Source organism: Aspergillus nidulans, chromosome VII (assembly GCF_000011425.1).
Source record: "Aspergillus nidulans FGSC A4 chromosome VII".
Lineage (NCBI taxonomy): Eukaryota > Fungi > Ascomycota > Eurotiomycetes > Eurotiales > Aspergillaceae > Aspergillus > Aspergillus nidulans.
Genome location: NC_066263.1, coordinates 4,251,847 through 4,276,374, shown reverse-complemented (window position 1 = coordinate 4,276,374; position 24,528 = coordinate 4,251,847). Strand labels below are relative to the sequence as shown.

The window sequence follows — 24,528 nt, the reverse complement described above, 5'->3', positions numbered from 1 at the left end:
TTTCACCCTCTTTTGAGCAGGCAATTCTCAGTGGTCTCGCTTGATGCTGTTGTGTCATTCCCACTTCTACTCGGCAGCATGCTATGCGTGGTGTCGCGGCAGACATGTGCTCTATTTGTTTTGTATGGGTGAGTGGTCACGTCATGACATACCATCAATCTATATGGCTCTAGTAGTATCATATATGGAGCTATAAGTCCAACAAATAGAGCAAGGTATAAAGGAAACTGTAAGTAATGCGGATTGCAACCGGTATCTATGCAAATAGGGCCCGCGCCGCGCGGCCAACAGAACGAAGCCACACCGAGACTGAACGCAGCCTGGACTGCCGTCTTCGCTGTTTGTCTTTTAGTAAGGGCTTCTCATCCACCTGTTGCGGTCCGTCGACCACCGCAGATCGAGCGGTGCTGTCTTGTTCCGTCTGAGCGGAGTCAGTAGGAGTTGGAATAGACTTGATAGCCTTTACAGAGCGGAAGCTTTCCGCTGCACTTGACGTCGACTCACTTACTTCGTGCACAGGAGATAGGTTGGTGGGAATGTAAATGAGCTTGGCGTCTTCCACTGGCTGCAGTGTTACGGCGGCGGCATATTGTGGCTTGCCCGACTCTGGGAGCCTGATCGCGGCGGCAGCAGGTGTCAGGGGAATATTTAGGGAGAGGACTTCGGCCTTTTGTTCGTCTGGTAGTTGGAGTTCAGAGGCTCCGGTCGATGGGAGAGTCTTATGTTCAGCAGGCTCAGACTGTTTAGGCCTGTCAATATTCATAGATTTGTCGGTCTCTACTAACGCTGGCTGAATAGCAAATCCTTCGGCCGTCTCAGCCTCGGCTGTTGGGGAATTATTGTGAATACCGGTATGATTAGTCTTGAGTTGAGGCAAATTGTAGTCTGCAACCTTTTGAGGCTTTTCAGGATTAACGGCTTGCGGTAGCTCATCAACAATCGCTTGGTTGCCTGATGCATCAGGATCAGAATTCTCTGTTCGAGACAGGTCATCCTTACGCTCTTCAAATTTGTCATGGCGAGCGGGCTCCGCGTTCTCGGCTTCGTAGCGAAACCAGCGATGCTCAAGAACCTCATCGATCGTGATTCGTTCCCTGGGGTCAAGTGCAGTCATTCGATAAAGTAGGTCCGCGAGATATATCTTCTCCTTTACCGGTATCAGTTCATCGCAACCGATGACGCCGTTTCTCCCCAGCAACTTGTGAGGATACGCCCAGCTCTCGGGAGTGCTGACGCGGTGTCCAATGGGCTCACAAACTGCCTTTCGGATATGCCACAGTTTGACCGTCGATTCATCCTGCAGTTCATCTTCGTTTGCAGGCTCGGTCACCTTTTTCCATGTTTCCTTCCATCGAGACCACCAGGGTTCTGGCAATCTGCCACAGTATTTCACCATAAAGTGGACATAGGCCTCAACGCCGTCTTCCTGGATGCGGAATAGTCTGTTGCCAAAGCGGATTTCGTACATTGTTGCTGCTAGAGCAAAAATATCGGATTCTTTGCCGGCCTTCTCGTCCAGAGCAACCTCGGGAGCCGCATACTGGAAGGGAATCCCAGATCCATGTGGCGGCGGGTTGCCGGCTATAAAGGACTCCCCAAAATCAGCGATACGGATCTGGTGACAGCATACTTGTGTTGATGAAGTTGACCTCCACGAGACTGGGTTGAGAATATAGCGCGGGGGATGTGCATTCGGAGGAGCGTTTTTGTACACGACGACAGCTGCTCCCTCGGGCTCGCCTAAGATGTCGATGACTTCTCTCTCTGACTTACCATCCAGACCGTTGACTCTGAGAAGAATGTTTGAAGGTCTGAAGTCTAGCTTACAGTTAGCAGGTTTCAGGAAAGCAGTGTCTGCGACAGACTCACCACCATGACAGATATTATGCCGATGCAGCACAGACATAGCCTCAGCTGCCTGGCGCGTGAGTTTCCGCAAAAACACATCGACATCATCAACCACATGAGATATATTTCCCAGCCCTGATGCGGCTACTTCGTAGACAAAACATTGGTGGGTGCCGTTCGGACCGTCAAGCGTAAACTCTTGCCAGGGGAGAAGACACCATTCCTCGACGTCAGGATCACGGTCCGCTATTCCCTGCAGCCAGCGGATATTCTCCTGCTCCCTGCAATCCTCCCCGGACCACTCTGCTTTGAGGATCTTGATTGCCACGTATATCGTTGGGTCGGTGCCAACCCAGCTACAGAGCCAGACGATGCCAAACCCTCCGCTACCAAGCTTGTGGATGACCTTGAATTGTTTATAGTCGCCAATACGATCGCCCAAGTGCACTGGGTGATGGCCTCCCGGTAGGTACTCCCACGGGCCTTCGGTATGCCTCTCTAGAAGCCCATTGAGCGCTAGTCCCAAGTGACAGGGGCCAACATGTCGGACTCCTGAGGGCTCGGATTCTCCGCTGTATGAACCAGCCTCTGCTTCCTCCTGGTTACTGAAAGCTTCTGAAGGCTCTCTATGAGACTGTTCTAAACGATCTCTAGGTGAGTCAGCAATGGAGGAGCGCTGGATGGCAGGCTCAACGCACTCCAGAGGTGACATGTCTACCAAAGCTCGGGTTGTGAAGAAGGTTTGCGGGATATAAAGGATGAACGTGAATGATCGCAAAACAACTGGGCTGAAGAAGAAAAGGAAACGAGAAAATCATGAGCTAGTTAAGTATGAGTATGTGTGGTGAAGTTTACCATCAGGATGAAAGGGCCGCTCCCCTTTGTTCTCTTCTGTGGAACGGAACAGGGCTGACTCTGCACGCCATGGTAGTAGACAGGTCTTCAGCGACGATGAGTCAAGCTTTGATTGGACATTTCAATCTATTCCTTTTAGTTTCATCAATTACCTGGGTCCATTCACCCATTCAGATCATGATTCCAAAAATAACCATCCCCTGTCATTGCGTTGCGAGAGCCATCACCAGATGAGGAATCTTTCAAGTTGATACTTTAATAATGGCTGGTCTATATTTAACGTTCATGACCATCTAAGGCATCTTAGAACGGATATTCAATCCATATCAGACGTATTTTCAAGCGCCCACTTCTAGGCCGCTATTTCTCAGGAAATTCACAGCACAGCGTAAAGCCTGGAAGAGACGAAACACACCTGCATATGCACCTCTACCACTCAAAGGGGCAATAATACCCCCGGGTGATGCAACCGAGAGCCACATACATGGCATTTAATGTGTTTCATCTTAATAGTATCCGTTGCCCACCTGGAGACCGAAGCCCTCAAGTCATTGTAACTTGCTTTGATGCTAAAGGTGCTTGAGCTATTCCTGGCTCTTAATCTTTCCCTCACTATAGAATATTGACATGACCGTTTTCGTCCGTTTCAGTTGACACGGTCTCACCCGGTTGATCTCGAAACGCTAGAAGATTTCGAAACTTGTCGTTATCAGAGTTTTCAAGCCTGTCTGGTTCTCGATGTCTTCGACACGCCCTTTGATCCAGGCCTCTTACTAGCAAGCCTGCAATTGGCTGCAGCGAAGGAACGGCTACGAGGCGCATCTACACAGGATGAGTATCGTGAAAAAAGCTTACTCTTCAAACCGTCTTCCACCGAAATGCGTCGGTTCTAATGTACAGCTCTGCATAAAGACATGCGGAATACCTTTACCAAAGGTGAGTTTAATATTATCAAAAGCATCAGTAACCCAACCGTTTTAGGAGGAGATAAGAGCTCCCTACCCAACGCTCCGGTTCGGTTGCCACTACTACTATCGTCTCTTAGCCTACCTAAAAAATTCCTCCTTTAATCTCATGATGATGCCGGCATTGGTAGGCATTGAAGTCCCACTGTATTTTGCTAGTCTGCTTTGGTTTGTTTTGGCGTACTTTGTTTCTGATGTTGTTGCTATCTTTCACGTCTTTTGCTGTCTGTTATGCTATTCCAAGTTCCTCTTACCTGTTACTTTCGATATTCTATATAGCAGCGTGTTATCCCTCAACTGGATTGACGTCTATATACTCTTGTACCGGATAGCGTTGGAAGTTATAGGTTTGCAATAGTTAATGACCGGCGATCGGATAGATGTCTCGACGAACAGCTTTTTTTAAAAAAAAAAAAAAAAAAGCCGGCCTAACACCTTCTGTATATCGATAGGTTTGACCAAGTGGCTATCTTGTGCTTTACTCCAAGAACTAGCAGACCACGACTTAGATGTTTCTTCAACTTTCACCAGCACCCCTAGTAATATTCATTTTCAGACTGCACATCCATGGTCATCAAGACATGTTCTACATCTAATACAGAACCAGATAGATGACGTCACGGAGAATGCAGAGGTCTATTTGCAAGTGAGTAAGCTTGGTTGCCCATAACTCGAGCGACCACGCTTGATTTCTGTCCCAGTCTCTGTACGATGTCACTGGAGTTCTGGGGTGCGTATATATGGCAGGGCTTACCATCAGACTATGTAAGGTTGCCTACATCTCCACTTGTTTTATGGAGTAGAGTATTGTTCGGGTCTTCCCCGAAGATCTGAACGGTAACCATCTGCGAACTTGCAACTTTACATTCGCTAATTCGTGACTGTGGAAAATCATCTGTTCAATATCACCGCAGCTCCTGGTCTGCACCGCCAGCGGCGTCGATATCTCTGCTCTACCCACCTTTGTAATGCCTTGGCCTGTTCTGTTTGGCTGCCAAACCCCTACCTTCTAGGACTGCTGCATGAAAATAGTGCCAACCTGTGGCTTGGTAAATACAATTAAACTTGGCCTAGTTGGATTGCATGTGGGGATTTTAATGCAAGACATACACAGCCTTGACGATGACACTGCGAAGATTGCGCGGAGATTAGGTGGCCGGTCATCAATGTTACCTTGAAGCAATCTCTCAGGAAGCCTCTGAAGCAGCTGCGATTTGACGCTGATGGCGAGCGAGACACCATCATCCGGAACTAGTAAGACGATGGGAAGTATAATCTCACCACTGATGTCCTGTACATTATCATTAAGATTGTTTGAGACTCTCGGGGCGTAGCAAATACAGACTCTAAGACTGCATTATTGCTTACATACAGAAATAATAACCCCAGCGTTATTAAAGGGTCGACAACTCACGGAGACTGCTGCATGCCCAATATCATGCAACTGCGGATGTTTAGGAGGTTTCAGATAGGTATGTGTACTATGGATTGAAGCTATCATCTTATTACGAATGATAGGGCTCATCCCGGTAGCCATTTTCGTGGGAATACTCACTAGCACAACGACTGCAGGACCTCCTAAGCTGCACAGTGAGAGGAAAGAAACCTACAGATTATATTATGCTACCCAATAGTCTTTTGGACTTTCCTTCTTTAAAGGTTATGACTCAATTCTCATCCTGGGGCGTGTTTTAGGGCTCAGCAAGCGCAAGTGCAACCCTTATTTCATCAAAGTTTGATCTACCACACTATTATTAGACTCAATCACTGCTCTCAAGTCACATAACGCTGAAAGACTTATACCGTTCCAAAGCTGATAGAATAGCGATGATGTTACGAAGTCCTCGCCCTTAAGAGTCCAGACAAACCCATTTTCTCCTCAGCCCTTGCCGAGTTCTGCCCAGTCAACCACAACATCTTCTACTTCTCAGAGATCTCCACTGCAGGAATCCTCCGATTGGATATACAATTATGTCAGAAGTATCAATAACTAGCACCGATAACGCCTATCTTGCATACTCGGAACGTCCTCAGTGCGGATCACCTCTGCACATATGGTTCCATACCCGACGCTTGATAGACGGGCTCCTGGACTCTAAACGGGATCCGGAGATTTGATAACGGAGCTGACGGTACGGTAGGACCCAGCATACCCGCATAGCATTCTGTGGCCGCCGTACATAAGGACGTGCTGTTAGGGGAGAGCATGTTGCACATGTATCCACGTACTAGTACCAGCTACCCTATCGTGGATACGGTATGGGTGGCTTCATTCGCACATAAATAATGTTACTCTGGTAGATAGCTGATGGCTGATGAACATATAAAGCATGAGGTCGTCCTTGCAGCATACCTATGAAGAGTACGCACAAATATTATTTTTGAACTGGTAACCCTAACTCCAAGGGACATAAACCAGGCGAATGTACATCCAGTGGCCCGAAGCAGATATTGTCCGTTTAAATGATATTTAGTACCGTCCTCGCCTGTGAAGTGCTTGATATCAGATTACTCTTCGGCTGGTGGATTGTCTTTAACTACGAAGCAAGACATCTAGATGCTTTGTACTCCCAATGCATCGAAGCAGACCTCTACCAGAAGGCAAATGCGCAGGTGAAAAGCCCCAGAGAGCAATAATATTTCTTAATTTGATTTATAATATAAGATCAATGACTTGTGTATGATATACCATGACCCTCAGTCATTCTGGCTGTCAATATTGAAGTCTCCCAGACTGCTGGACAATACTGGCTAACCATATTTGAAGATTGACACTACTATGACAAGGTTTATTGCCGGGCTAGCTCGAACCTGGAACTGATATCGGCAATCAAGATTCAGAGAAGTGCCGCTTTACTGGAAGCTAGATGGCTACACTGTATAGCGAAGCCTGGCGTACCTAGTCGGAACATCGAAGTCTCTACTCGGGCAGGCTCGGTGCTCACTTACCTAGTCCTCCAAAATTACTCCGTCCAAATTATTCCGTCGCTCATTCTGCTATTTTGGCTAAATTTCGGGGATTTCAGCTTGTAAGGCTTCGATGACCTTTCGTCAGTTCTAGCAGCACGGCACATCCCGCTCCATCCCATGATGCTATCTCGACATAACTTCATCCATTTCCTCCAGCTTTTCCTAAACAAGCATGCGGGCTGCTTCGATTCATGGTGAGATTCACTCCCGCCAAACTTATGGGGCGAGATCGACACATCAAGAGGATCACAGTAACACAGCGGGGGTATATCCTCGATAGGCAGTCTCGCAATTCCCGTAAAGGGAAAATAAGCGACCAAGATCATATCCAGAATTAAGGTTCACGTCACCGTGACATCAAACGCTAGCCTGGAAACTGTGGGCCCCGGCACAGACCCAGATCTAGCCGGTGTGGGACGGTCCATTTTTCAGCTTTTGGGTCAGGACAGGCACCATTCAGGAGTAGATCAGGCCCGGTTATCAGGCAAAGATCGCACATAATGTGTGGGCAAGGTAGCCCAGAGCCCGCACGGGAAACTGGATCATCTGTGCCGGGAGGCTGGTTAATCCACAATAGAGTCCACAATCACACCGTGGAGCTTGACCATATACTCAGCAGTGTGGTCTCAGCTCTTTAAACCGGATAAGTGGGTGCTACACTGGGCAGCAGTCGGTCTCCACGTCGGAAACATCCCTTGCTTGCAATCTCGACTGGTTCATATTGTTCCAGCGCACAGGCACTAGAGTCCACCCTTGGCATCAGGATTTATTTCACGCGCAAACGAACCGGTTCCAACAATTGGCGTGCATGGTTCGTCAGAGACGCCTCACGGGAGGTCACGGCTGGCGGAATCCGAAGACTGCCTGGCGTTCTAGTCCTGCTGATTCCACTGCTGCTGCATGCACTATGCACCTTCCTGCTAGTTGTGATTTGGCGTTGTGGCTTCAGCCATCCCGCTGTAGGTACGGAGTAGATGCGCCTCGCAAGTGTTTACAGGACAGGTAATTCTGTAGAGAGCTGAAGTCGATCAGGCGAGATCCGTTAGCTTCGGTTACGAATCGGAACTGGGCTTGCTGGGGTTTCCGACGCGGCGAGCCGCCCGACGATCGATTGGCGCAGCAAAGCCAATGTTCTTCAAACCGGGACGATGGTATTGTAATATTGTCATATTGAAATACGGCGGTAAAGAGAAACACTTTCTTATGGGATGCTTATTGCCGAACCAAGAAGTTTTTGGAGTTCTCACGGACACTATTGACCGTCAAATGTCAGTCTGGAAACTTAACCATGCTGCTTCCTCACTTCATTGGTCTATGTACCTGAAAACAACTAACCTTTGTCCCCTAATGACTTGGATTCGGCTCTAAGCTAGAGAGCAGCTCAGTATGACACGTAGAAAAGCCGATAGGGTTGAAGCGCGCAGAGTCTGGAAGACCGAACCTGTAAGATGTGGCTGGTAGGCAAGGCCCACAAAGTGTTACGGATAATATCTCCTTGACGTGGCTGACTACAATGAAAGCTTGTTATGGCCAAAGCCAAGGCCTTACGGGCACGCCCCTATCCGCGCTCAGTCAGCAGACGGTACGTTCCCCTTCTACAACTCGCCTTGCAGATCACAGCTCCAACTCATACTCTTTCAATCTAGTCAGATGTGACGTATCGCGGAGCCAGAGCTAGCTTCAAGCTGGCTTCCTTCGGCTATGGAACCGTTCGGCAATCAATGAATTCTCACTGAACGCACCGGTCGGCGATAGTGTTGATCATCTCAGGGCGGTTCTCATTCTAGAACACCACGGCAGCCATCGAGAGAGTTAACTTCTACGTTCTTTGTCAAAGTCCCTTGTTTACATTCTATCATTATGGTCTTCTCTTCTCCCTCCTGGGTGCCACGGATCCCCTGCGAAATCCCAGACTCTATTCCTGTAGGCCAGTTTGCGTTGGAAGGAAACACCAGTCTTCCCCCGCAATGCGGCGGACGGCCTCCGTTTGTCTGCGCAATTACCGGAAAGTCATACTCGACTAAGGTACTGGTTGATCGAGTAGAGTTCTTGTCGCGGTCACTTGCGCAAGAGCTGGGATGGTCGCCGAACGAGGGGGAGCCGGAGGATAAAGTTGTCGGTATCTACAGCTGGAATACGGTCGGTGACACTCGTTTGCATTGCTCTTCCTTTGCTATAAGCTGATGAAGAAAAAAAAATAGCTTGACTTTTTTGCTCTCTGCTGGGCCGTCCATCGTCTCAATGGGATCTGTCTCCCGCTCCATCCGTTTAGTATCGTCCCCGAGGTCGTAGCGCACATGAAAAGAGCAAAATGTAGAGTCATATTCACCTGTCAGTCTCTTGTTGCAAACACTTTGGAAGCTGCCAGGGAGCTGTCTATTCCCGGAGACAAGATCTATACCACGGCATTACCCGAAGCGTATCTTCAGAATCCCGAGCCGATTGACCAGTTCAAGTCGGTAGATCAACTGATTGCTGAGGGTGAGAAGTTGCAGCGACTTCCACCATTACAGTGGGAGAAAGGCCGCGCAAAAATACAGGTCGCATACTACTGCGCTACCAGTGGAACATCAGGGAAGCAGGTCGGTGGCTCTTCTCGGGAATGGAGATGATGGCTGACGGGCAATTGTAGAAACTGGCCAAAATCACACACTACAACTTCATTGCCAATGTCATGCAAGTGTGCATGCACGAGAGCTATGCTAAGAATGGCCGTAACGAGATCGCATTCGGCGCGATTCCGTTGACCCATGGATATGGACTGAACATTGGGCACATCATGGTCTACCGCGGAGACACCTACGTTATCTGCCCCCGGTTCGATATGCAGTTGATGCTCAAGACAATTGAGCGTTTCCGCGTCGAAAGACTATACGTGGTTTGTATTCTCAGGCCTAGGAATGCAAGCCAAACTAATTGCGCAGGTTCCCCCAATCCTTGCGGCATTAGCAGCGAACCCCTTCCTTCTTGACCTCCACGACCTCTCATCCGTCCAAGCGACCGTCACTGGTGCTGCAGCACTCGATCGTAGTATCGCCGCGAAACTGAATAAACTGCGACCCACGTGGAAAATCAACCATGCATACGGTATTGTCAATAACCCTAGCGCTAGCTAACGGCTAATATGAGACAAATAGGCCTCACCGAAACCGGTGTGGTAGCAACTCTCACAAGCCCACACGATGTCTGGCACGGCTCCTCTGGTTCCCTCCTTCCAAGTTTCGAGATCCGACTCGTCAAGCCCGACGGTACAGACGCAGAGGGCCTCGACGAGCCCGGCGAAGTCCACTTCAACTCCCCCAGTTGTTTCCTCGGGTACGTCGGCGACGACGAGTCCAACAAGAACACCTTCGACGAAAAGGGGTGGCTTAAGTCCGGAGACATCGGTGTTTTTCGCAAATCGCCTAACGGACACGCTCACCTGTTCATTCTCGAACGCATCAAGGATATGATCAAAGTCAAGGTACGTCGTTTCTTGAATGGAATTTTAAATATATGAGCAAGGTCAACTTAATGAATACAAAACAGGGCGAACAAGTCCTCCCACGGGACATCGAGTCCGTCCTTCTTTCGCACCCAGCCGTAATCGATGCAGCTGTTATCGGCGTTCCGGACGAGCTCTCTGGCGAGCGTGCGAAAGCGTACATCGTGCGCTCGAAGACCGTGATGGAAGATCTGGACGAGGATGATCTGGCTGACGAGATTGACGAATTTGTGCAGGGAAAGCTGCATGAATCGCACTGGCTTCACGATCGAATTGTGTTCCTGGAGAAGTTGCCAAAGAGTGAGAGTGGGAAAGTGTTGAAGAAGGATTTGAAGGCCATGAACTAAACCCATCCCGTAGGAGGAATATCTATACTTTTTAATCTTAATTGGGTAGATACATGCTCACTAAATGAATGATAAAGATTATATCTAAGGACTGCCTGTCGTGCTCTATGGTACAGCTTTTATGGAGCCAGCGTAGCCTAGTGGAATGCTGAACTGGTTAACTTCGGCTAGCTCAGAATCTCCGCCGATAGCGGTTGTTCACTGTTCGTAGTTTACATAGTGCTAAGAGTATATGTCAAGTAGATGAGAGCACGATATGGACTTACCTGTTTGCTAGTGGACTAGGTTATCTACCTCCAAGTGATGTTTGCAGGGTCGCTTTGATGCACATACAGGTCCATTTCCTAAGGTCAATGCCCTATGCTCGCAACATGCAGTAAGAATATATATATTTTGATTACTCAACATTAGTTTCAATTAAAGCTCATAATTTACTAACGATAAAATGTATATCAAAGTCCGAAATAAAAAATAAATATCGAAAGAAAATATAAAAAAAGAGCCTATCTTTACAGTTGTACCAATTCACGCATTATACGCGGAAGCCCTCTTGAACTCACAATATCTTGTGAAAGTCTCATCAGCCTTCAGTCTCTCCACAGCCTCCACCTCACACTGAACCTGAATTTCAAAGCCTCCATCATCATCCTGCGGAAACAGGTAAAGTAGACCCGTTTCTCTAGAATAAGACCTAACACAAGTTGGGGTTCCCAAGCCAGCGCCCCAGTTCTTCTTCATGGCATCGATATTCGAGATATCAGTTACACCCAGGTCAGGGCCGGGAAAGTAGTTATATTTCCAAGCAACATCGGTGACCGCAGGCGCGTCGTTGACTAGACCGATGAGCGTGCGCATGCTTTGCTCGGTAGTGTTTTCGGTGGCGGCGCGCACAGCTTCAGCTAGGGTCGTCAGGGATTCTGGGGTGGAGGCGCGGCAGATCTCAGCTATGGGCAAGCGTACGCGGGCTGTGGGCTCGTTGATGTTTCCAATGAAGGTATCAGGAAAGGGTGGCTTTGTTCTTGCGCGGAAGTCCAGGCGTGTGGTGAAGAGCGAGGAACCGTCCGGGTTGGATCTGTCCAGTTGGCGCGCGATGCTCATGTGTTTCCAAACGAGGGCTGAGACGGCCTCGACTTTAGTGAACTGGGTGGATTCGTCGTTTTCGACTTGTGCGAGAGCATCGCGGAGGGCTTTGAGCGATGATGCGCTGAAATACCAGGTGCTTACAGAATAAGGTACTGTGACGGGGTTTTCGCGGTCGAGCAGGTAGGAACCGCTTGGGTCTTCGCGGGCAGAGCTATCAATCGTGTATTCGGGAAGTTGGTCAATAGTAACCTCTCGCAGGCCGTGATCTAATCGCCACCGATCACGGCTGCCCTCTGCTGGTGTCGCAGGCAGATCGGGTTTGCCGTTTGCTAGCGACGTCGCTGTATGCCTGGCCCAGGCATCGATCAGGATACTGATGCCTCTCGCATCACATACTGAATGGTGCCATGAGATCGCGATGATAACTCCGCCATCAATAATATTGACCTGCAGAAACGCAGCAGGCAGTCCGTCCGCGCTTGGTTGCGGCTGTGGGATGAAGAGGATATCGTGAGGAATATCACTGGTGGGGAAGTGTTTCGCAGCCAGATCAGGGTAGGTGCCATATACCCAAGATTCCTGCTTTGTTTGATCCACGACCTTGAAAGGGACGCCCGAATTGGGCCCGATGCGTAGCTCCAGGTCCTTGCGGTGAGAATTCGGGACTGGAGCAATGGTCGCGGCGAGGTCAGGTATCTCGCTCAAGGTCACGGCGAGGCCTTGCTTCAGGTGGTGAACAATGTCAATCGAGGTTTTTGAGGAATCGCGCTCAAAGATAAAGACGGCCTTTGCATAGAATCGCATTATCTGTTGATCTAGAGCCGAGAGCTTGATCACGTCCTCGCTTAGAGGTACGCTGAGCTTGACGTTTGTTTCTTCCATTGTGAGTAAAACCCTGAGATTTGGTCACAGTCCCAAAGTCAAGATAGAGCTTGTATAGATGCTTGATTGACCGGGTTCTTTGCATTGCAAAAAAAGAGTTGTATAGGTAAACAAGAGCATATATGGAGCGCGAAGCTTGGAGCAGGACATAACGCGACGCACTGTTCCGGCCTAATGCAACGCCAAGCCTAATCGCCAAATATCGATTCTCCCAGGTTCCTCTCAGGTTCCTCTTCTCTCCACTACACCCCTACAGTCACATACTGACAACATCCTACGTAACCGAGTATCAATGCAGATCCAGCAGCTTAGCGCTCAACCATTCTTGGGAATAGGATCGCATGGCAGCAGAGCCCACTCTGCTTTCCTTCGCCTAGATTAGGCCTGTCGATCTGTGATTCCTTCGCGTCAAATGGCGGGTCGATCGTCTGCAAGTAGTTCGGCCGGTCCTATGGCCTGGGCATCGCAGATCTGTCTTGACTCTTCTGGAGTTACGGAGTAACCTACCTTCCTTTTATTTCCTTCGTCTCGTCATAGTGGGCTAACCCTGTTCTCTTCGGTAGTGATTGGCCCGTGATTCCCCATGACCACTCTGCAACGAACACGTCCAAGGGTATCTCGGATATAGCATACTTCGGGCGCTGCAGGAAATGAAAGTTTCGCCACCGAGATAATCTGTCCGTCAGTGATTCCGTGGAGGGAGAATAGTTCCCTTGGTGGAAAAGCCCTAGCAACGACCCCGATCATGGCACGTAATGAAAATGGTAACTCGATTTCTGGGCATGCCCTGGGTGGACCTGACATGACGGATTAGAACCGAGGATTCGTTCCCTGGTATTGCGTGCTGTACTTAACGCTGGCCTTGTATCTTTCTTCAAACATCCCGTATCTTGATCACGATACCCCATGCTATTCAGACGGTCAACGATTAGCCGTACCTCCTAATTTCTACAGCCATGAGTCCTGCATCCAGGTCCCGTGTTGAGATCGCTGATAGCGAGTCAGACAGTGAGAGGCTTTCTTCCTCGCCGTGGTCTATACTCAGCGACAATGATAGCAATACATCTGATGAGCGCAGCACAAGGGCTGGCCCCGGCTCACTGGAGCCAATCGCAGTTATTGGTATAGGATGTCGACTATCAGGAAGCGCAACAGACGTTTCTGGGCTTTGGGATATGCTGAAATCTGGTCGCTCGGGATGGACACCAGGGCCTGGGACACGGTTCAACATGAAGGCCTTCCAAGACCCGACAGGGACCAGGTCTGGAACAGTAAGCGGCGCTTGATGGTTCAAGAAGAGTATGTGCTAAATTGATTCATTTCTTTTCAGACAAATGCCACAGGAGGACACTTCATTCGAGAAGATATATCAAAGTTTGATGCTACATTTTTCGGGATCAACCCTGTCGAGGCACAGGTATGTATAAAATATGCATGGCGCAGGCCTTTGTCTCAAATTAGCGATCGAATGCGATTCTAACGCTTCGCCTCTGCAATTAGGCAATGGATCCCCAGCAACGCCTGATGCTCGAAGTAGCCTACGAAGCCTTTGAAAACGCCGGTATCACGATGGATGCATTGTGGGGATCCAATACCGGTGTATACGTCGGTCAGTGGGCTTCGGATTACCACGAGATAGCTACTCGTGATATTGAGAGACCACCTCTATACCTTGTGACAGGCACCGGGCCTGCAATCACAAGCAATCGGGTCTCATATGTCTTCAATTTGCGCGGGCCCAGCTTCACAGTGGATACTGGATGTTCGTCAAGTTTAGTGGCGTTACATCAAGCGGTCCTCAGCTTGCGGAACCGGGAAACCACGCAGTGCTTTGTTGGAGGCGTTAACCTACTTCTTGACCCACAACGCTTTCACTACCAGAGCCGGCTTAAAATGTTTTCTAAAGACGGTCGATCTTTTCCATTTGATGCTCGTGCTAATGGATATGGACGAGGTGAAGGTGTCACGGGTGTTGTTCTCAAACCATTATCAGTTGCCCTGCGAGATGGTGACCCTGTTCGGGCTGTTATTAGAAACTCTGTCCTGAACCAGGACGGCCGGACACCTGGTATCAGTGTGCCGAGCGCTGTTGCCCAGAAAGAAGCCATCATAAGGGCCTACAGACAGGCAAAGCTGGATTTGTATGCTGACTATGTGGAAGCCCATGGCACCGGAACCAAGGTTGGCGATCCAATCGAGACGAGCGCTATTGCAGCGGCCCTAACGCAAAGGAGGTCGCCTTCCCGGCCTCTGCCCATTGGATCCATCAAGGGAAATATTGGCCACACGGAAAGTGCCGCCGGTCTCGCTGGGCTGATCAAGTCCGTTCTTATGCTTGAGAACGGTATGATTCCGCCTCAGGTGAACTATGAGACAACGAACCCTGACATCCATCTGGAGGAGTGGAATTTACGAGTACGTAAGAATTCTGTCGAAAACATGACAACACTGACTCTACCAGATCCCCACAAAACTTGAGAGGCAAACACTGCGTCGCATCTCTCTTAATAGGTATGCTAGCGATTCAGAGTTAACTACTCAAAATGTACTAACGGCGAATAGTTTTGGATATGGCGGGACAAATGCCCACGTAATTATAGATGCAGCTCATGAGGCCATCTCTGCATTTGGGCGGTTGTCTTTAAGCAGACACCTGCAGTTATCGTATCACTCCGAGAAACCGCGAGTCTTCATGGTGAGCGGCGCAAGCGAAAAAGCTTGCCAGAGGGTGTGTGCCAGGCTGGCTAGGTATCTTGTCGTCAATCACCGAAACTCCATTAACCCTGATGCCCTGCTCGCTCGTCTAGCCCATACCCTAGCTAAACAGTCTATTCATGCTTATCGCGTCATTTTTGTCGCATCAGAACTTGACGAATTAATCAAACAGCTAATCACTGCCTCACATTCTACTATTACTAGACGAGAGAAATTCGGGCAACATCGCATTGCCCTTATATTTAGCGGTCAGGGCGCGCAATATGCCGAGATGGGCCGCGATCTACTCAAAAGCTATCCCTCTTTCGTTCGCTCTCTTGAGCGTGCACGTCAACAGCTGTCAAGGCTGGGCTGTACGTGGGATCTTCTCAGCGAACTCTGCCGGCCCAAAGCGGACTCTCGGGTGAACGAGCCAGCTTTCTCTCAGCCAATGTGCACGGCTATCCAACTGGCCCTGGTCGACCTTCTGAACGAATTTGGGGTATCGCCTTCGGCTGTACTAGGCCATTCTAGCGGCGAAATCGGGGCAGCATATGCTGCAGGCGCTCTTTCCTTCAGAGATGCCATAAGTGTATCATACTACCGTGGGAAGCTGGCCAGTGAACTCCTTGCTGAGAACCAATCCCCAGGAGCTATGATAGCCGTTGGTGCACCGCCCGATATTGCCGAGCAGCATATCAACAAGCTAGGTACTGATGTTGGACGCATGCGCATTGCTTGCTTCAATAGCCCATCCAGTGTCACTGTATCAGGTGACGTAGCGGCTATTGACCGTATAAAGGAGGTTTTGGATACGGAAGGGCTTTTCAATCGCAAGCTGATTACCCACGGTGCTGCCTATCACTCTCACCAAATGAAATTAATAGAGGACAAGTACATTGCAGCGCTCAAGGGTCTGAAAGCCAAGCCCGTTAGTTCATCTATCCGCATGTTTAGTTCCGTCACAAGCAAGGAGCTGGACGAATCGACTGTTCTTGACGGTGGATACTGGGCGCAGAACCTGGTCAGTCCAGTCCTCTTCTCGCAGGCACTACGAACCATGTGTGAGCAGGACTACAATGGTTTGCCCATTGACACGCTCATCGAGGTTGGCCCACATTCTCAACTCAGTGGTCCAGTGAACCAGATCCTCAAGACAATTCCAGGGCCCCATGGCCAAGCCTCCTACACCAACACGTTGAAGCGTGGCGATGACGCAGAAACCGCTCTTCTCCGATGCCTGGGATTTTTGGCCATCAAGAACGGCTCGGTTCGTCTCTGTGATCTCAACAAGGATTCCAAGGATAGCGACATCCAGCCACTGGCTGATTTGCCGCCTTACTCCTTCGACCATGACCGTAGCTTTTGGCACGAAACCCGCCTGTCTAGGGACTATAGACACCGAGAACATCTCCCGCATGAACTCCTTGGAACCCTTTCTGCAGATGTTAACAAACTAGAGCCCCGCTGGCGGCGGTTCGTCAGCCTCAAGGAAACCCCTTGGCTCCGTAACCACATTATACAAGGGCTCATCACATTCCCTGCGGCAGGTTATATCACAATGGCAATCCAGGCCATTCGCCAGCATATGCACACAGCCAATCCAGCTTCTACAATTCAATTTATTCGTCTCCGTGATGTTAGCTTTGGGAAAGGCCTCGTGCTACCTGATGAGAACGCCGAAGTCGAGATCTCGCTATCTCTGCGTCCACAAGCGAGAACCGCTCGCGAGTCATCAGGTATCTGGAACGAGTTCCGTATCTTCACCGTGACACCCGACCAGAAATGGACGGAGCACTGTCGCGGTCTCGTCCAGGCAGAGGTTGACTCTGTTGAAGGTTTCAGGAGTATATTCACGCCTGCTGATATTTCTCGTATCGACTCAGAGTGCACTCATGGCACCATACCACAAAAGTTCTATGCCGTTGGCAAACGAAACGGCCTTGATTGGCAGCACCCTTTCAACAACTTGCACCAAATTCGTAGCAGCAAGCATTCGTGCGTTGCCACTGCTCGCGTTCCCGAGTACGAGATGCCATCAGGCGGAATGGAGGATTTGCTCCACCCGGCCGTGCTTGACTCTGCCCTCTTCCACGGTCTGTCTACTGTGATCTACTTGGAAGATGGCCGCTCATCCGCATACGTGCCCACCTTCATAAAACAGCTTTGGGTTGCGAATCGTCATGTGGCTCCAGGGAGCTATTTGACTTGCTCCACGATTCGCCGGAATGAGCCATTAGTCTTTGACCTTCACACCAAGGATGAGATTAACCAAATGGCTGTTGTCGCGCAGGGTATCCGTGTCACTAGCTTGGGAGGTGACGTTGCAGCAGGAGTCTCGAAAAGGGAGGCGTGCCACACTCAGACGCTTGTTCCATATGTTGATGCTTGGACAACAGAACATCGAGATCAGGTCTGCAGGGCTACAATTGAGTTAGGCTCTCTAATGGAGACCAACCGTGCCCTGGATGCAATAACCATCCACTTTGCGCAAAACGCTATACGTGAAATCTCGCTGAATGACATTCAGGAAACCCATCTCCAGCGCTATTTCCAGTGGATGGGTACTCTTGCAGACGAAACTTACGACAATATACTACTCGAGAACAAACCCGAAGACCTTGGAGTTATCGGTGAGGCAATAGCTATTCTGGGACCGCATCTAGTGGATATCCTCAAGGGCAAGACGTCTGCGTTGTCATTATTGACGAAAAACAACTTGTTGTCCCGTGTCTATACTGAATGGTGCTCATCAAGACTATACCCGCAGATGAGCGCGTATTGTCACGAGCTAGGTCGTTTCAACCCGCAACTGAAGGTTCTTGAGATTGGCGCCGGTACTGGTTCAGCCACACTGCCGATTCTGAAGGCCCTGAACGATTGCAGCGGCCGATTTATCCAGCGTTATGATTTCACAGATATCTCACCCGGCTTCTTCGAGCCTGCTAAGGAGCGGCTAGGTGATCTTGCCAACGTGGTCGAGTTTCGCGTCTTGGATGCGGGGCGCAATGCCCAAGAGCAGGGATTTGAGGAAGGCGCATACGACCTCATCGTCGCATGCAACGTCATCCACGCGACGCCGCGGATTGATGAGACCCTCCGCAACATCAGACCCTTGTTGAAGCCCGGAGGCAAGTTTATGCTAATGGAGATCTCTCGTTATACCCTTTATTTTAACATAGTTTTTGGCCTATTTGAAGGTTGGTGGCTTGGCTATGATGAAGGTCGCACGCGCTCCCCCCTTCTTACGGACTCTGAGTGGTGTCAGCGATTGGAAAAGGCTGGCTTTGCTCATATTGAAAAGGCCTTTGTTGATTACCCCCATGAAAATGGCGGCAGTCTCAGCGTCTTCATATCTACTGCGCCTTTCCCGAGGAGGAATGAATCGCTTCCGATCCATCTCCTCACAGATTCAAATGCATCCAACGCCACAGAAGAGCAGGCGCAAGAGATTCAGCAGGCCTGTCAGACGTCGGTAGCTCTATTGCCCATTACTCATCCATGTCAGCATGGGGGAGTTGCCATCTTGCTTCCAGAAATTGCCAAGCTGTTATGCGCTGAACCAGATGTGAATGTCTGGAATTCTTTCAAAAACTGGATCTTGAAATCGCGGGCCGTGCTCTTGGTCAGCAACTGCACCATGGCGGATTCTTCTCATGCAGAAACCGGCTTGTGGGCTGGCTTCGCCCGAACAATGCGTCTGGAATATCCAAATCTGCGCCAGGTTGTATTGGACATCCAGACTCCCAACGTGCCAGTCATGAGCAAACTTAAAGAAGTTCTCCCGATAATCCTTAACAGTTCGAGCTTTGACCTTGACTGTCTCAGTAGTGAAGTTGAGAATGAGTTCACGGAAAAGGATGGGCAGCTGTTTGTATCACGCTACGCATACAGACCTGATATCAGTAGAGATGTGGATTTGACTAGTCGACAAGCAGCTTCAGAACCGGTTCCATTCGTCAGTACGGGCAGAATTTTGACTGCTGAGCTAGGAGTTCCGGGTCTACTTGAGACCATTCGCTGGAAGGACGATATTGAATGCCCACCTCTCGGACCTGATGATGTTCGCTTCGAACTACGTGGAGCTAGTATCAACTTCAAAGATGTTCTTATCGCTGCTGGCCAGCTTGAGGGCATCACGGAGATGAGAAACGACTGCAGCGGTGTCGTCGTCGAAGTGGGCGAAAACATGAAGCACCGCTTCAAGCCCGGAGATCGGGTCTGCGCACTTTATTCCCGCTCCTACACCAACTATCCTCTTGTTCACGGAGACTGCTGTCAGGTCATACCCGACTCTCTGTCCTTCGCAGAGGGCGCATCGCTTCCGATTGTTTGGGCTACGGTCTACTATGGACTTGTTGATAAGGGCTCCCTGTCCAAGGGTGAGAAGATTCTTATCCATTCCGCCGCAGGTGCTGTTGGACAAGCCGCGATCATGCTTGCCCAGCATCTCGGAGCCGAGGTCTTCGCCACAGTTGGAAGCGAGGCAAAGCGCGATCTTCTTCACGCTAAATACGGTGTTCCCTACGACCATATCTTCTCGAGCCGTACGACAGCTTTCTACGGGGAGATCATGAAATCCACAGGCGGTTATGGTGTGGATGTTGTTCTGAACTCTCTGAGCGGCGAAATGTTCCGCGAATCATGCAATTTGATGGCCTCCTTCGGTCGTTTCGTTGAGATTGGGCGTAAGGATCTAATGGATGATGCTTTGATGCCAATGGAGTTCCTCCTACGCAACATCACTTTTTCTTATGTTGACTTGACGGCTATTATTGAGCAAAGGAAACCCTTGGCGAGAAGGTTGCTCCATGACATTGCGGATCTTGCAGCATCTGGTTCTATTCGACCAGTGACTCTGACCACAATGCCGATTTCTGATATTGAGATCGCCTTCCGTCAAATCCAGGCTGGCAAGCATACTGGGAAGATTGTCCTCACGGTGGAAGAGAACCAAGAAGTACCGGTAAGTCCCAAATACTTCCTACACGTGAATATAACTTGCTCATCTGTCTAGGCTGTCCCGTCTATGCCAAAGCAGGCCAGGCTTCACGAAGATGCATCGTACATAGTTGTCGGTGGCTTGGGTGGTCTAGGACGCTGGCTTACCACCTGGTTAGCTGATCATGGCGCAAAGCACATTGTCGCCCTCTCACGCTCGGGTGCAAAGGATGCAGACAGCCGCACATTCATCAGTAACATCCGTGGCCGCGGAGTAAATCTGATTGCACCACCTTGTGACGTCGTCTGCGCTGACGCCGTGGTTGCGTTGGCTCAAGAGCTGAAGCGCTCAGAATTACCGCCTGTGCGCGGAGTTATCAATTCGGCCATGGTCCTCCGCGACACTCTCTTCGACAACATGACAGAAGACGACTGGCGCACTGCTCTCGCCTCCAAGGTTCGCGGATCGCAGAATCTGCACACAACATTTAAATCGCTTGACTTCTTCGTCATGATGTCTTCTATCGTCGCTGTGCGCGGCAACTACGGCCAGTCAAATTACAGCGCGGCGTGCAGCTTCCAGGACACGTTTGTCCGCCACATGGTACAGCAAGGCGAGCCCGCATTCTCCATCAATATCGGCCCCATCCGCGACGTCGGATATGTCTCGGAGAACCCGGAAGTCGCAGAGGCCCTCCGCCGCAACGGGCTCGGGTCAATCGGTGTGTCTGACGTCCTCATCGTTCTGAACCACGCCATCTTGAACGCTCGCGGTGCCAACCCAAGCACCTGCGTTGCATCAATCGGGCTCATCGCCTCCGACGACGAATCCGAGAACGGACGCGATTTCCTCATGACGGACCGTCGCTTTTCTCAACTCGTCAAGCACAACGGCAGTAAGCAGAAGAGCGCCGGTGAGGCTCTCGACGCAATCACTCTCCTATCAGCGGCAACACAACTCGACGAAGCTGTCCATATCGTCACAAACGCGATTCTCAACCAGCTAAGCAAGCTTATAGTCACGCCTGTGGAGATGCTTTCACCTGCGCAGAGTCTTGACAGTTACGGCGTCGACTCGCTTGTTGCTGTTGAATTGCGAAACTGGATCGGGGCGTACTTGCATGCGAATGTCCAGCTTATGGTTATTCGCGGGACAGGGAGCATCTCGCAACTGGCGGCAATTGTGGCGAAGGAGTCGAGGGTTGTCAAGCTCTAATCTTGCTCATATTAACTCAATATGTCTTTTTTTCATTGATTAATTGATCAAGATGGTTAAATCTAACCACATTTTGTGTTCTCTTGATACACTTTGTGACAGACTAATTTGCGACAATATTCTTCGGGATATATCCTGTGCTACCTCTAATGTGTCTACGCGTTTATATATAACTACTATTCTTAGATATTAATGTTTATCTCTTGGATGCTCACACATGTGTTCTTTCAAAATGATGGATTCGGCTGCGGTAGGTTATAGGAAAAGCGCATAAGTGACTGACCAGGTACTAGCATAGCACAGCTCCATACCTCGAATCCTCAATATAGTACATCAGTTTGTGGAGTCTTGAAATCAAGAACATCTTAGCAAGCTTGCTATTCTTCGTAGAGTGTTAGAGCCTAATAAATCAAGGGTGCTATTTCTTTCTCCAGGATATCTGTTATCAGCAGTCAGCGACCTTATATTCACGCTATGGGGAAATTGGACGATCTTAATATCATTGAGCGCACTTTCGAATCGAACGTGCCCATGTCTGAAGTAATCACCTTCAATGCTACTGGTATCCTATATGCTTTAGATCTATATAGCTCTGCCTCTCCTATCTGGAGAAAATTATCTGTTGCAATAAGGGTAGTTTAAATAGCGTCACCTTTAGGGCGTTCATGAGATCGGAACTAGCATCGGCTATCCGAACCATGTTCGCACCGCTGAAGTAAGCTTAATTTAGTCGAGCCCCTTAAATTAAACTGTACCAAATCGCAGCAACAATATCGCAACAGGTTGCATTATTTACATATTTACTTATTTAGGTGGAATACCCTACAGATGCTTGTGGTCCAATTAGTATCCTGCCAGTCCATGCCAGCCACAGCGCTTGCGTGCTGTATCAACTCCTATCTCATTCCAAGGGTAAAAGAAAAATTTTTGCCGTCGCTCCAAATCCCAGCTCAATATATGTATATATGTGCATTCGCAAAAGAAATCGGGTATAAAGTGTAAGTGATGATGTCCTTGGTTGGTAGTTTATCAGGCCTGTTGCGCTCGGCACCGGCCGTGCTTTATGTGTTTGTTCTTCGCAGTCGATCGGGTGAAGCGCTGGCCGCACTGCTCGCAGGTAAAGCTCTTAGCTCGTCCACTTTTCTCGCGTAGGTGTCGCTCATAGTTTCCAAGAGAAGAGAAAGCCCGACCGCCGCAGCTGTGCTCCCAGCATCGGATAGGGCCTTTTATGTCGCGGTTAGGCTTGGTCCTGGTAACGGCAGAGGGCGTGGGCGAGGGACGGCTGCTGCTAGACTCAGATGGAGAGGAGCGATCGGTTGGGGTTGATACGCCGGACGGCGGGTGCGACGAGTCTTGGAACGGATTGCAGTCGGTTGTGAAATTATGGGCGCATGGAAAAGCTGTGGAAGCCGCTGGTAACACTGGAGCCCCAAAAGTGTCGGCTGGCGGTACCCAACCTGGGGGATCAAATTGGCTATCTGGAATTTGTGGGATATAGATTGAATCGCCAGTAGGGACCAAGCTTGAGAAGTTATTGAGGGGCAGACAAGAATAATCCGGCATCGAGATGGCAGACTGCCAGCTTGCATCTGTCTTCAATTCGTCATTCTGGGGTAAAACGGGGAAATCATCCAAGTTCCAACTCGTCCAGAATGTTTCTGTGAAAGGCGAGGTGGGAAAACTATAAAATGGGTTGTCGAAGGTCGCCATTATTGACGCAAAGCTCAGCGCGAACAGAAAGAAACCGAGTGTCGCGTTTCAAGGCTAGATTTCGACAGAATGATCTAGAGGTGATTTACCAGCGTTTGAGAATGCAAGTGGTGAACGTAGAAACATCCAGGAGAAGGTACGAGAGAGCAAGACCAAGAAACTCGGCGAAGCGGCACGGAGGCACAGGAGAAGTGTTGCAGCGGAACACTGTGACTGGGACAGGCACGCAGACTGCGTCTGACTCTCGAGCTGATTACAGTGATCTAGGAGAGTAGCATTCGGATACGAAGCTGCCAACAATCGCGGCGAGCCAAGTCAACGCGACACCAAACATGGCTCAGCTGAGTTGAATCATAGACTCAGCATGGCAGAAGACTTCCCCATCAATCTGGCCCACAGCGCTGTAATTTACCGTGCAGTGTCCGATGAGAAAATATATTTGAATACTGGTGGCGTTTGGGGGTGCTAGCGACCGGATAGCAGCTCAGTGGAACCAGTATGTCTTGGATTCGACGATCAATACAAGCTTGCGAACGAGGCTCAGATTCGCGACTGGGTACCTGAGGCCCAGGGATCTGTACTTTGGACACGTCGGCACACCATTAGAGCCACTGCATTTAGGGTCGATAGTGCCACGGCCATGCGTGGGAATAGACCATTGGTCCGGCTTGTTCTTGTGCAGGAGTTGACGCAATCGGGGAAAAAAAGTAAACAAGCCCTCGGAGTATCTCGCTTCTGGAACTTGCAGCTCTGCCTCTCCCCGCCACCAGCAGCTAGCAGGCTTAAAGTCGGGATCCTGATCTTTGCCAGCCCTGCCTTGTTGATCGTCGCTGCTCCGACAATATTGGACTCGTCGCATCATGAATAATGTGGTTCTGGTACCTGCCAAATGATCTAGGCGTCCCGTCCTTCTCGGTTTGAAAAAAAAAAAAAAAAAGACAAAAAAGGAAAACGCAAATAAAAAAGGATAAAAACTAATACGTAAGATACATAAAATAGACCTGGATAAGAAGCAAAAGCAAAAGTCATTATTGCATCAGGGGCACGTCCGCCGATTAGATCGGTTTCCATCAGTCCGGTTCAGACTGAGAAAACTCTTGAATATCAGAGCGAAAATGATTGAATGGTCAAGGGCTGTCCCGAGCTTAATGTACTAGCTCGCGGGATCGCTCGCGTGCGAACCAGTATCGGAGGGCGTCTCTCATGATCAGCATGATTGGATTCAATGCTTCTTGTGGTTGTTGTTGAGCACCAATGGAATATATCCACCAATCGTACGTTAAGTATACCTTGAGTATGATTGCGAACAATGTCGATGTAAAAAACAAAATCGATGTAAGCCAGAGTGTGCTTTGCTTTTGACATAGTGATGATGAAGCCGCTGTAGTCATACCCGATTTTCCTAAGGGAAAAGCAAGTATGTAGATGGTCGGGAGGTGAAGGTTTCCGACTATCGAATCCCACTTGACTCCTATGAACCTCACGAGGAACATGGTTTCCTGCTCCCTGCGCTGGGAAAATGATACGTCACGA

The 24,528-nt window shown here is 49.6% G+C and overlaps 6 protein-coding genes across 6 annotated transcripts, besides 1 other annotated feature; 3 read left to right on the top strand and 3 right to left on the bottom strand.

Annotated features, from left to right (window-relative positions):
* Positions 1–24,528: part of a sequence feature (contig 1.43 127..338545(1)) that runs on past both edges of the window.
* On the bottom strand, positions 257–2,560 carry ANIA_10325 (putative protein kinase; the record flags this gene model as incomplete). Its single annotated transcript, XM_050613080.1, has 2 exons — positions 257–1,818; positions 1,870–2,560. The coding sequence occupies 2 exons, from the start codon at positions 2,558–2,560 to the stop codon at positions 257–259; spliced, it is 2,253 nt and encodes a 750-aa protein (XP_050468922.1).
* On the bottom strand, positions 4,205–5,205 carry ANIA_02550 (uncharacterized protein; the record flags this gene model as incomplete). The annotated part of the gene is made up of 4 exons (XM_655062.1): positions 4,205–4,260; positions 4,630–4,707; positions 4,779–4,959; positions 5,083–5,205. 4 exons carry the CDS (start codon positions 5,203–5,205, stop codon positions 4,205–4,207), a joined length of 438 nt encoding a protein of 145 aa, XP_660154.1.
* ANIA_02549 (protein easD) lies at positions 8,499–10,469 on the top strand (the record flags this gene model as incomplete). Its single annotated transcript, XM_655061.1, has 6 exons — positions 8,499–8,777; positions 8,840–9,220; positions 9,271–9,516; positions 9,563–9,725; positions 9,776–10,101; positions 10,167–10,469. 6 exons carry the CDS (start codon positions 8,499–8,501, stop codon positions 10,467–10,469), a joined length of 1,698 nt encoding a protein of 565 aa, XP_660153.1.
* ANIA_02548 (protein easC) lies at positions 10,942–12,434 on the bottom strand (the record flags this gene model as incomplete). The annotated part of the gene is made up of 1 exon (XM_655060.2): positions 10,942–12,434. One exon carries the CDS (start codon positions 12,432–12,434, stop codon positions 10,995–10,997), a length of 1,440 nt encoding a protein of 479 aa, XP_660152.2. The 3' UTR covers positions 10,942–10,994.
* On the top strand, positions 13,391–21,285 carry ANIA_02547 (protein easB; the record flags this gene model as incomplete). The annotated part of the gene is made up of 6 exons (XM_655059.1): positions 13,391–13,705; positions 13,765–13,851; positions 13,935–14,849; positions 14,896–14,945; positions 14,997–20,094; positions 20,146–21,285. The coding sequence occupies 6 exons, from the start codon at positions 13,391–13,393 to the stop codon at positions 21,283–21,285; spliced, it is 7,605 nt and encodes a 2,534-aa protein (XP_660151.1).
* ANIA_02546 (uncharacterized protein) lies at positions 21,984–22,783 on the top strand (the record flags this gene model as incomplete). The annotated part of the gene is made up of 4 exons (XM_655058.1): positions 21,984–22,000; positions 22,098–22,283; positions 22,368–22,402; positions 22,527–22,783. The coding sequence occupies 4 exons, from the start codon at positions 21,984–21,986 to the stop codon at positions 22,781–22,783; spliced, it is 495 nt and encodes a 164-aa protein (XP_660150.1).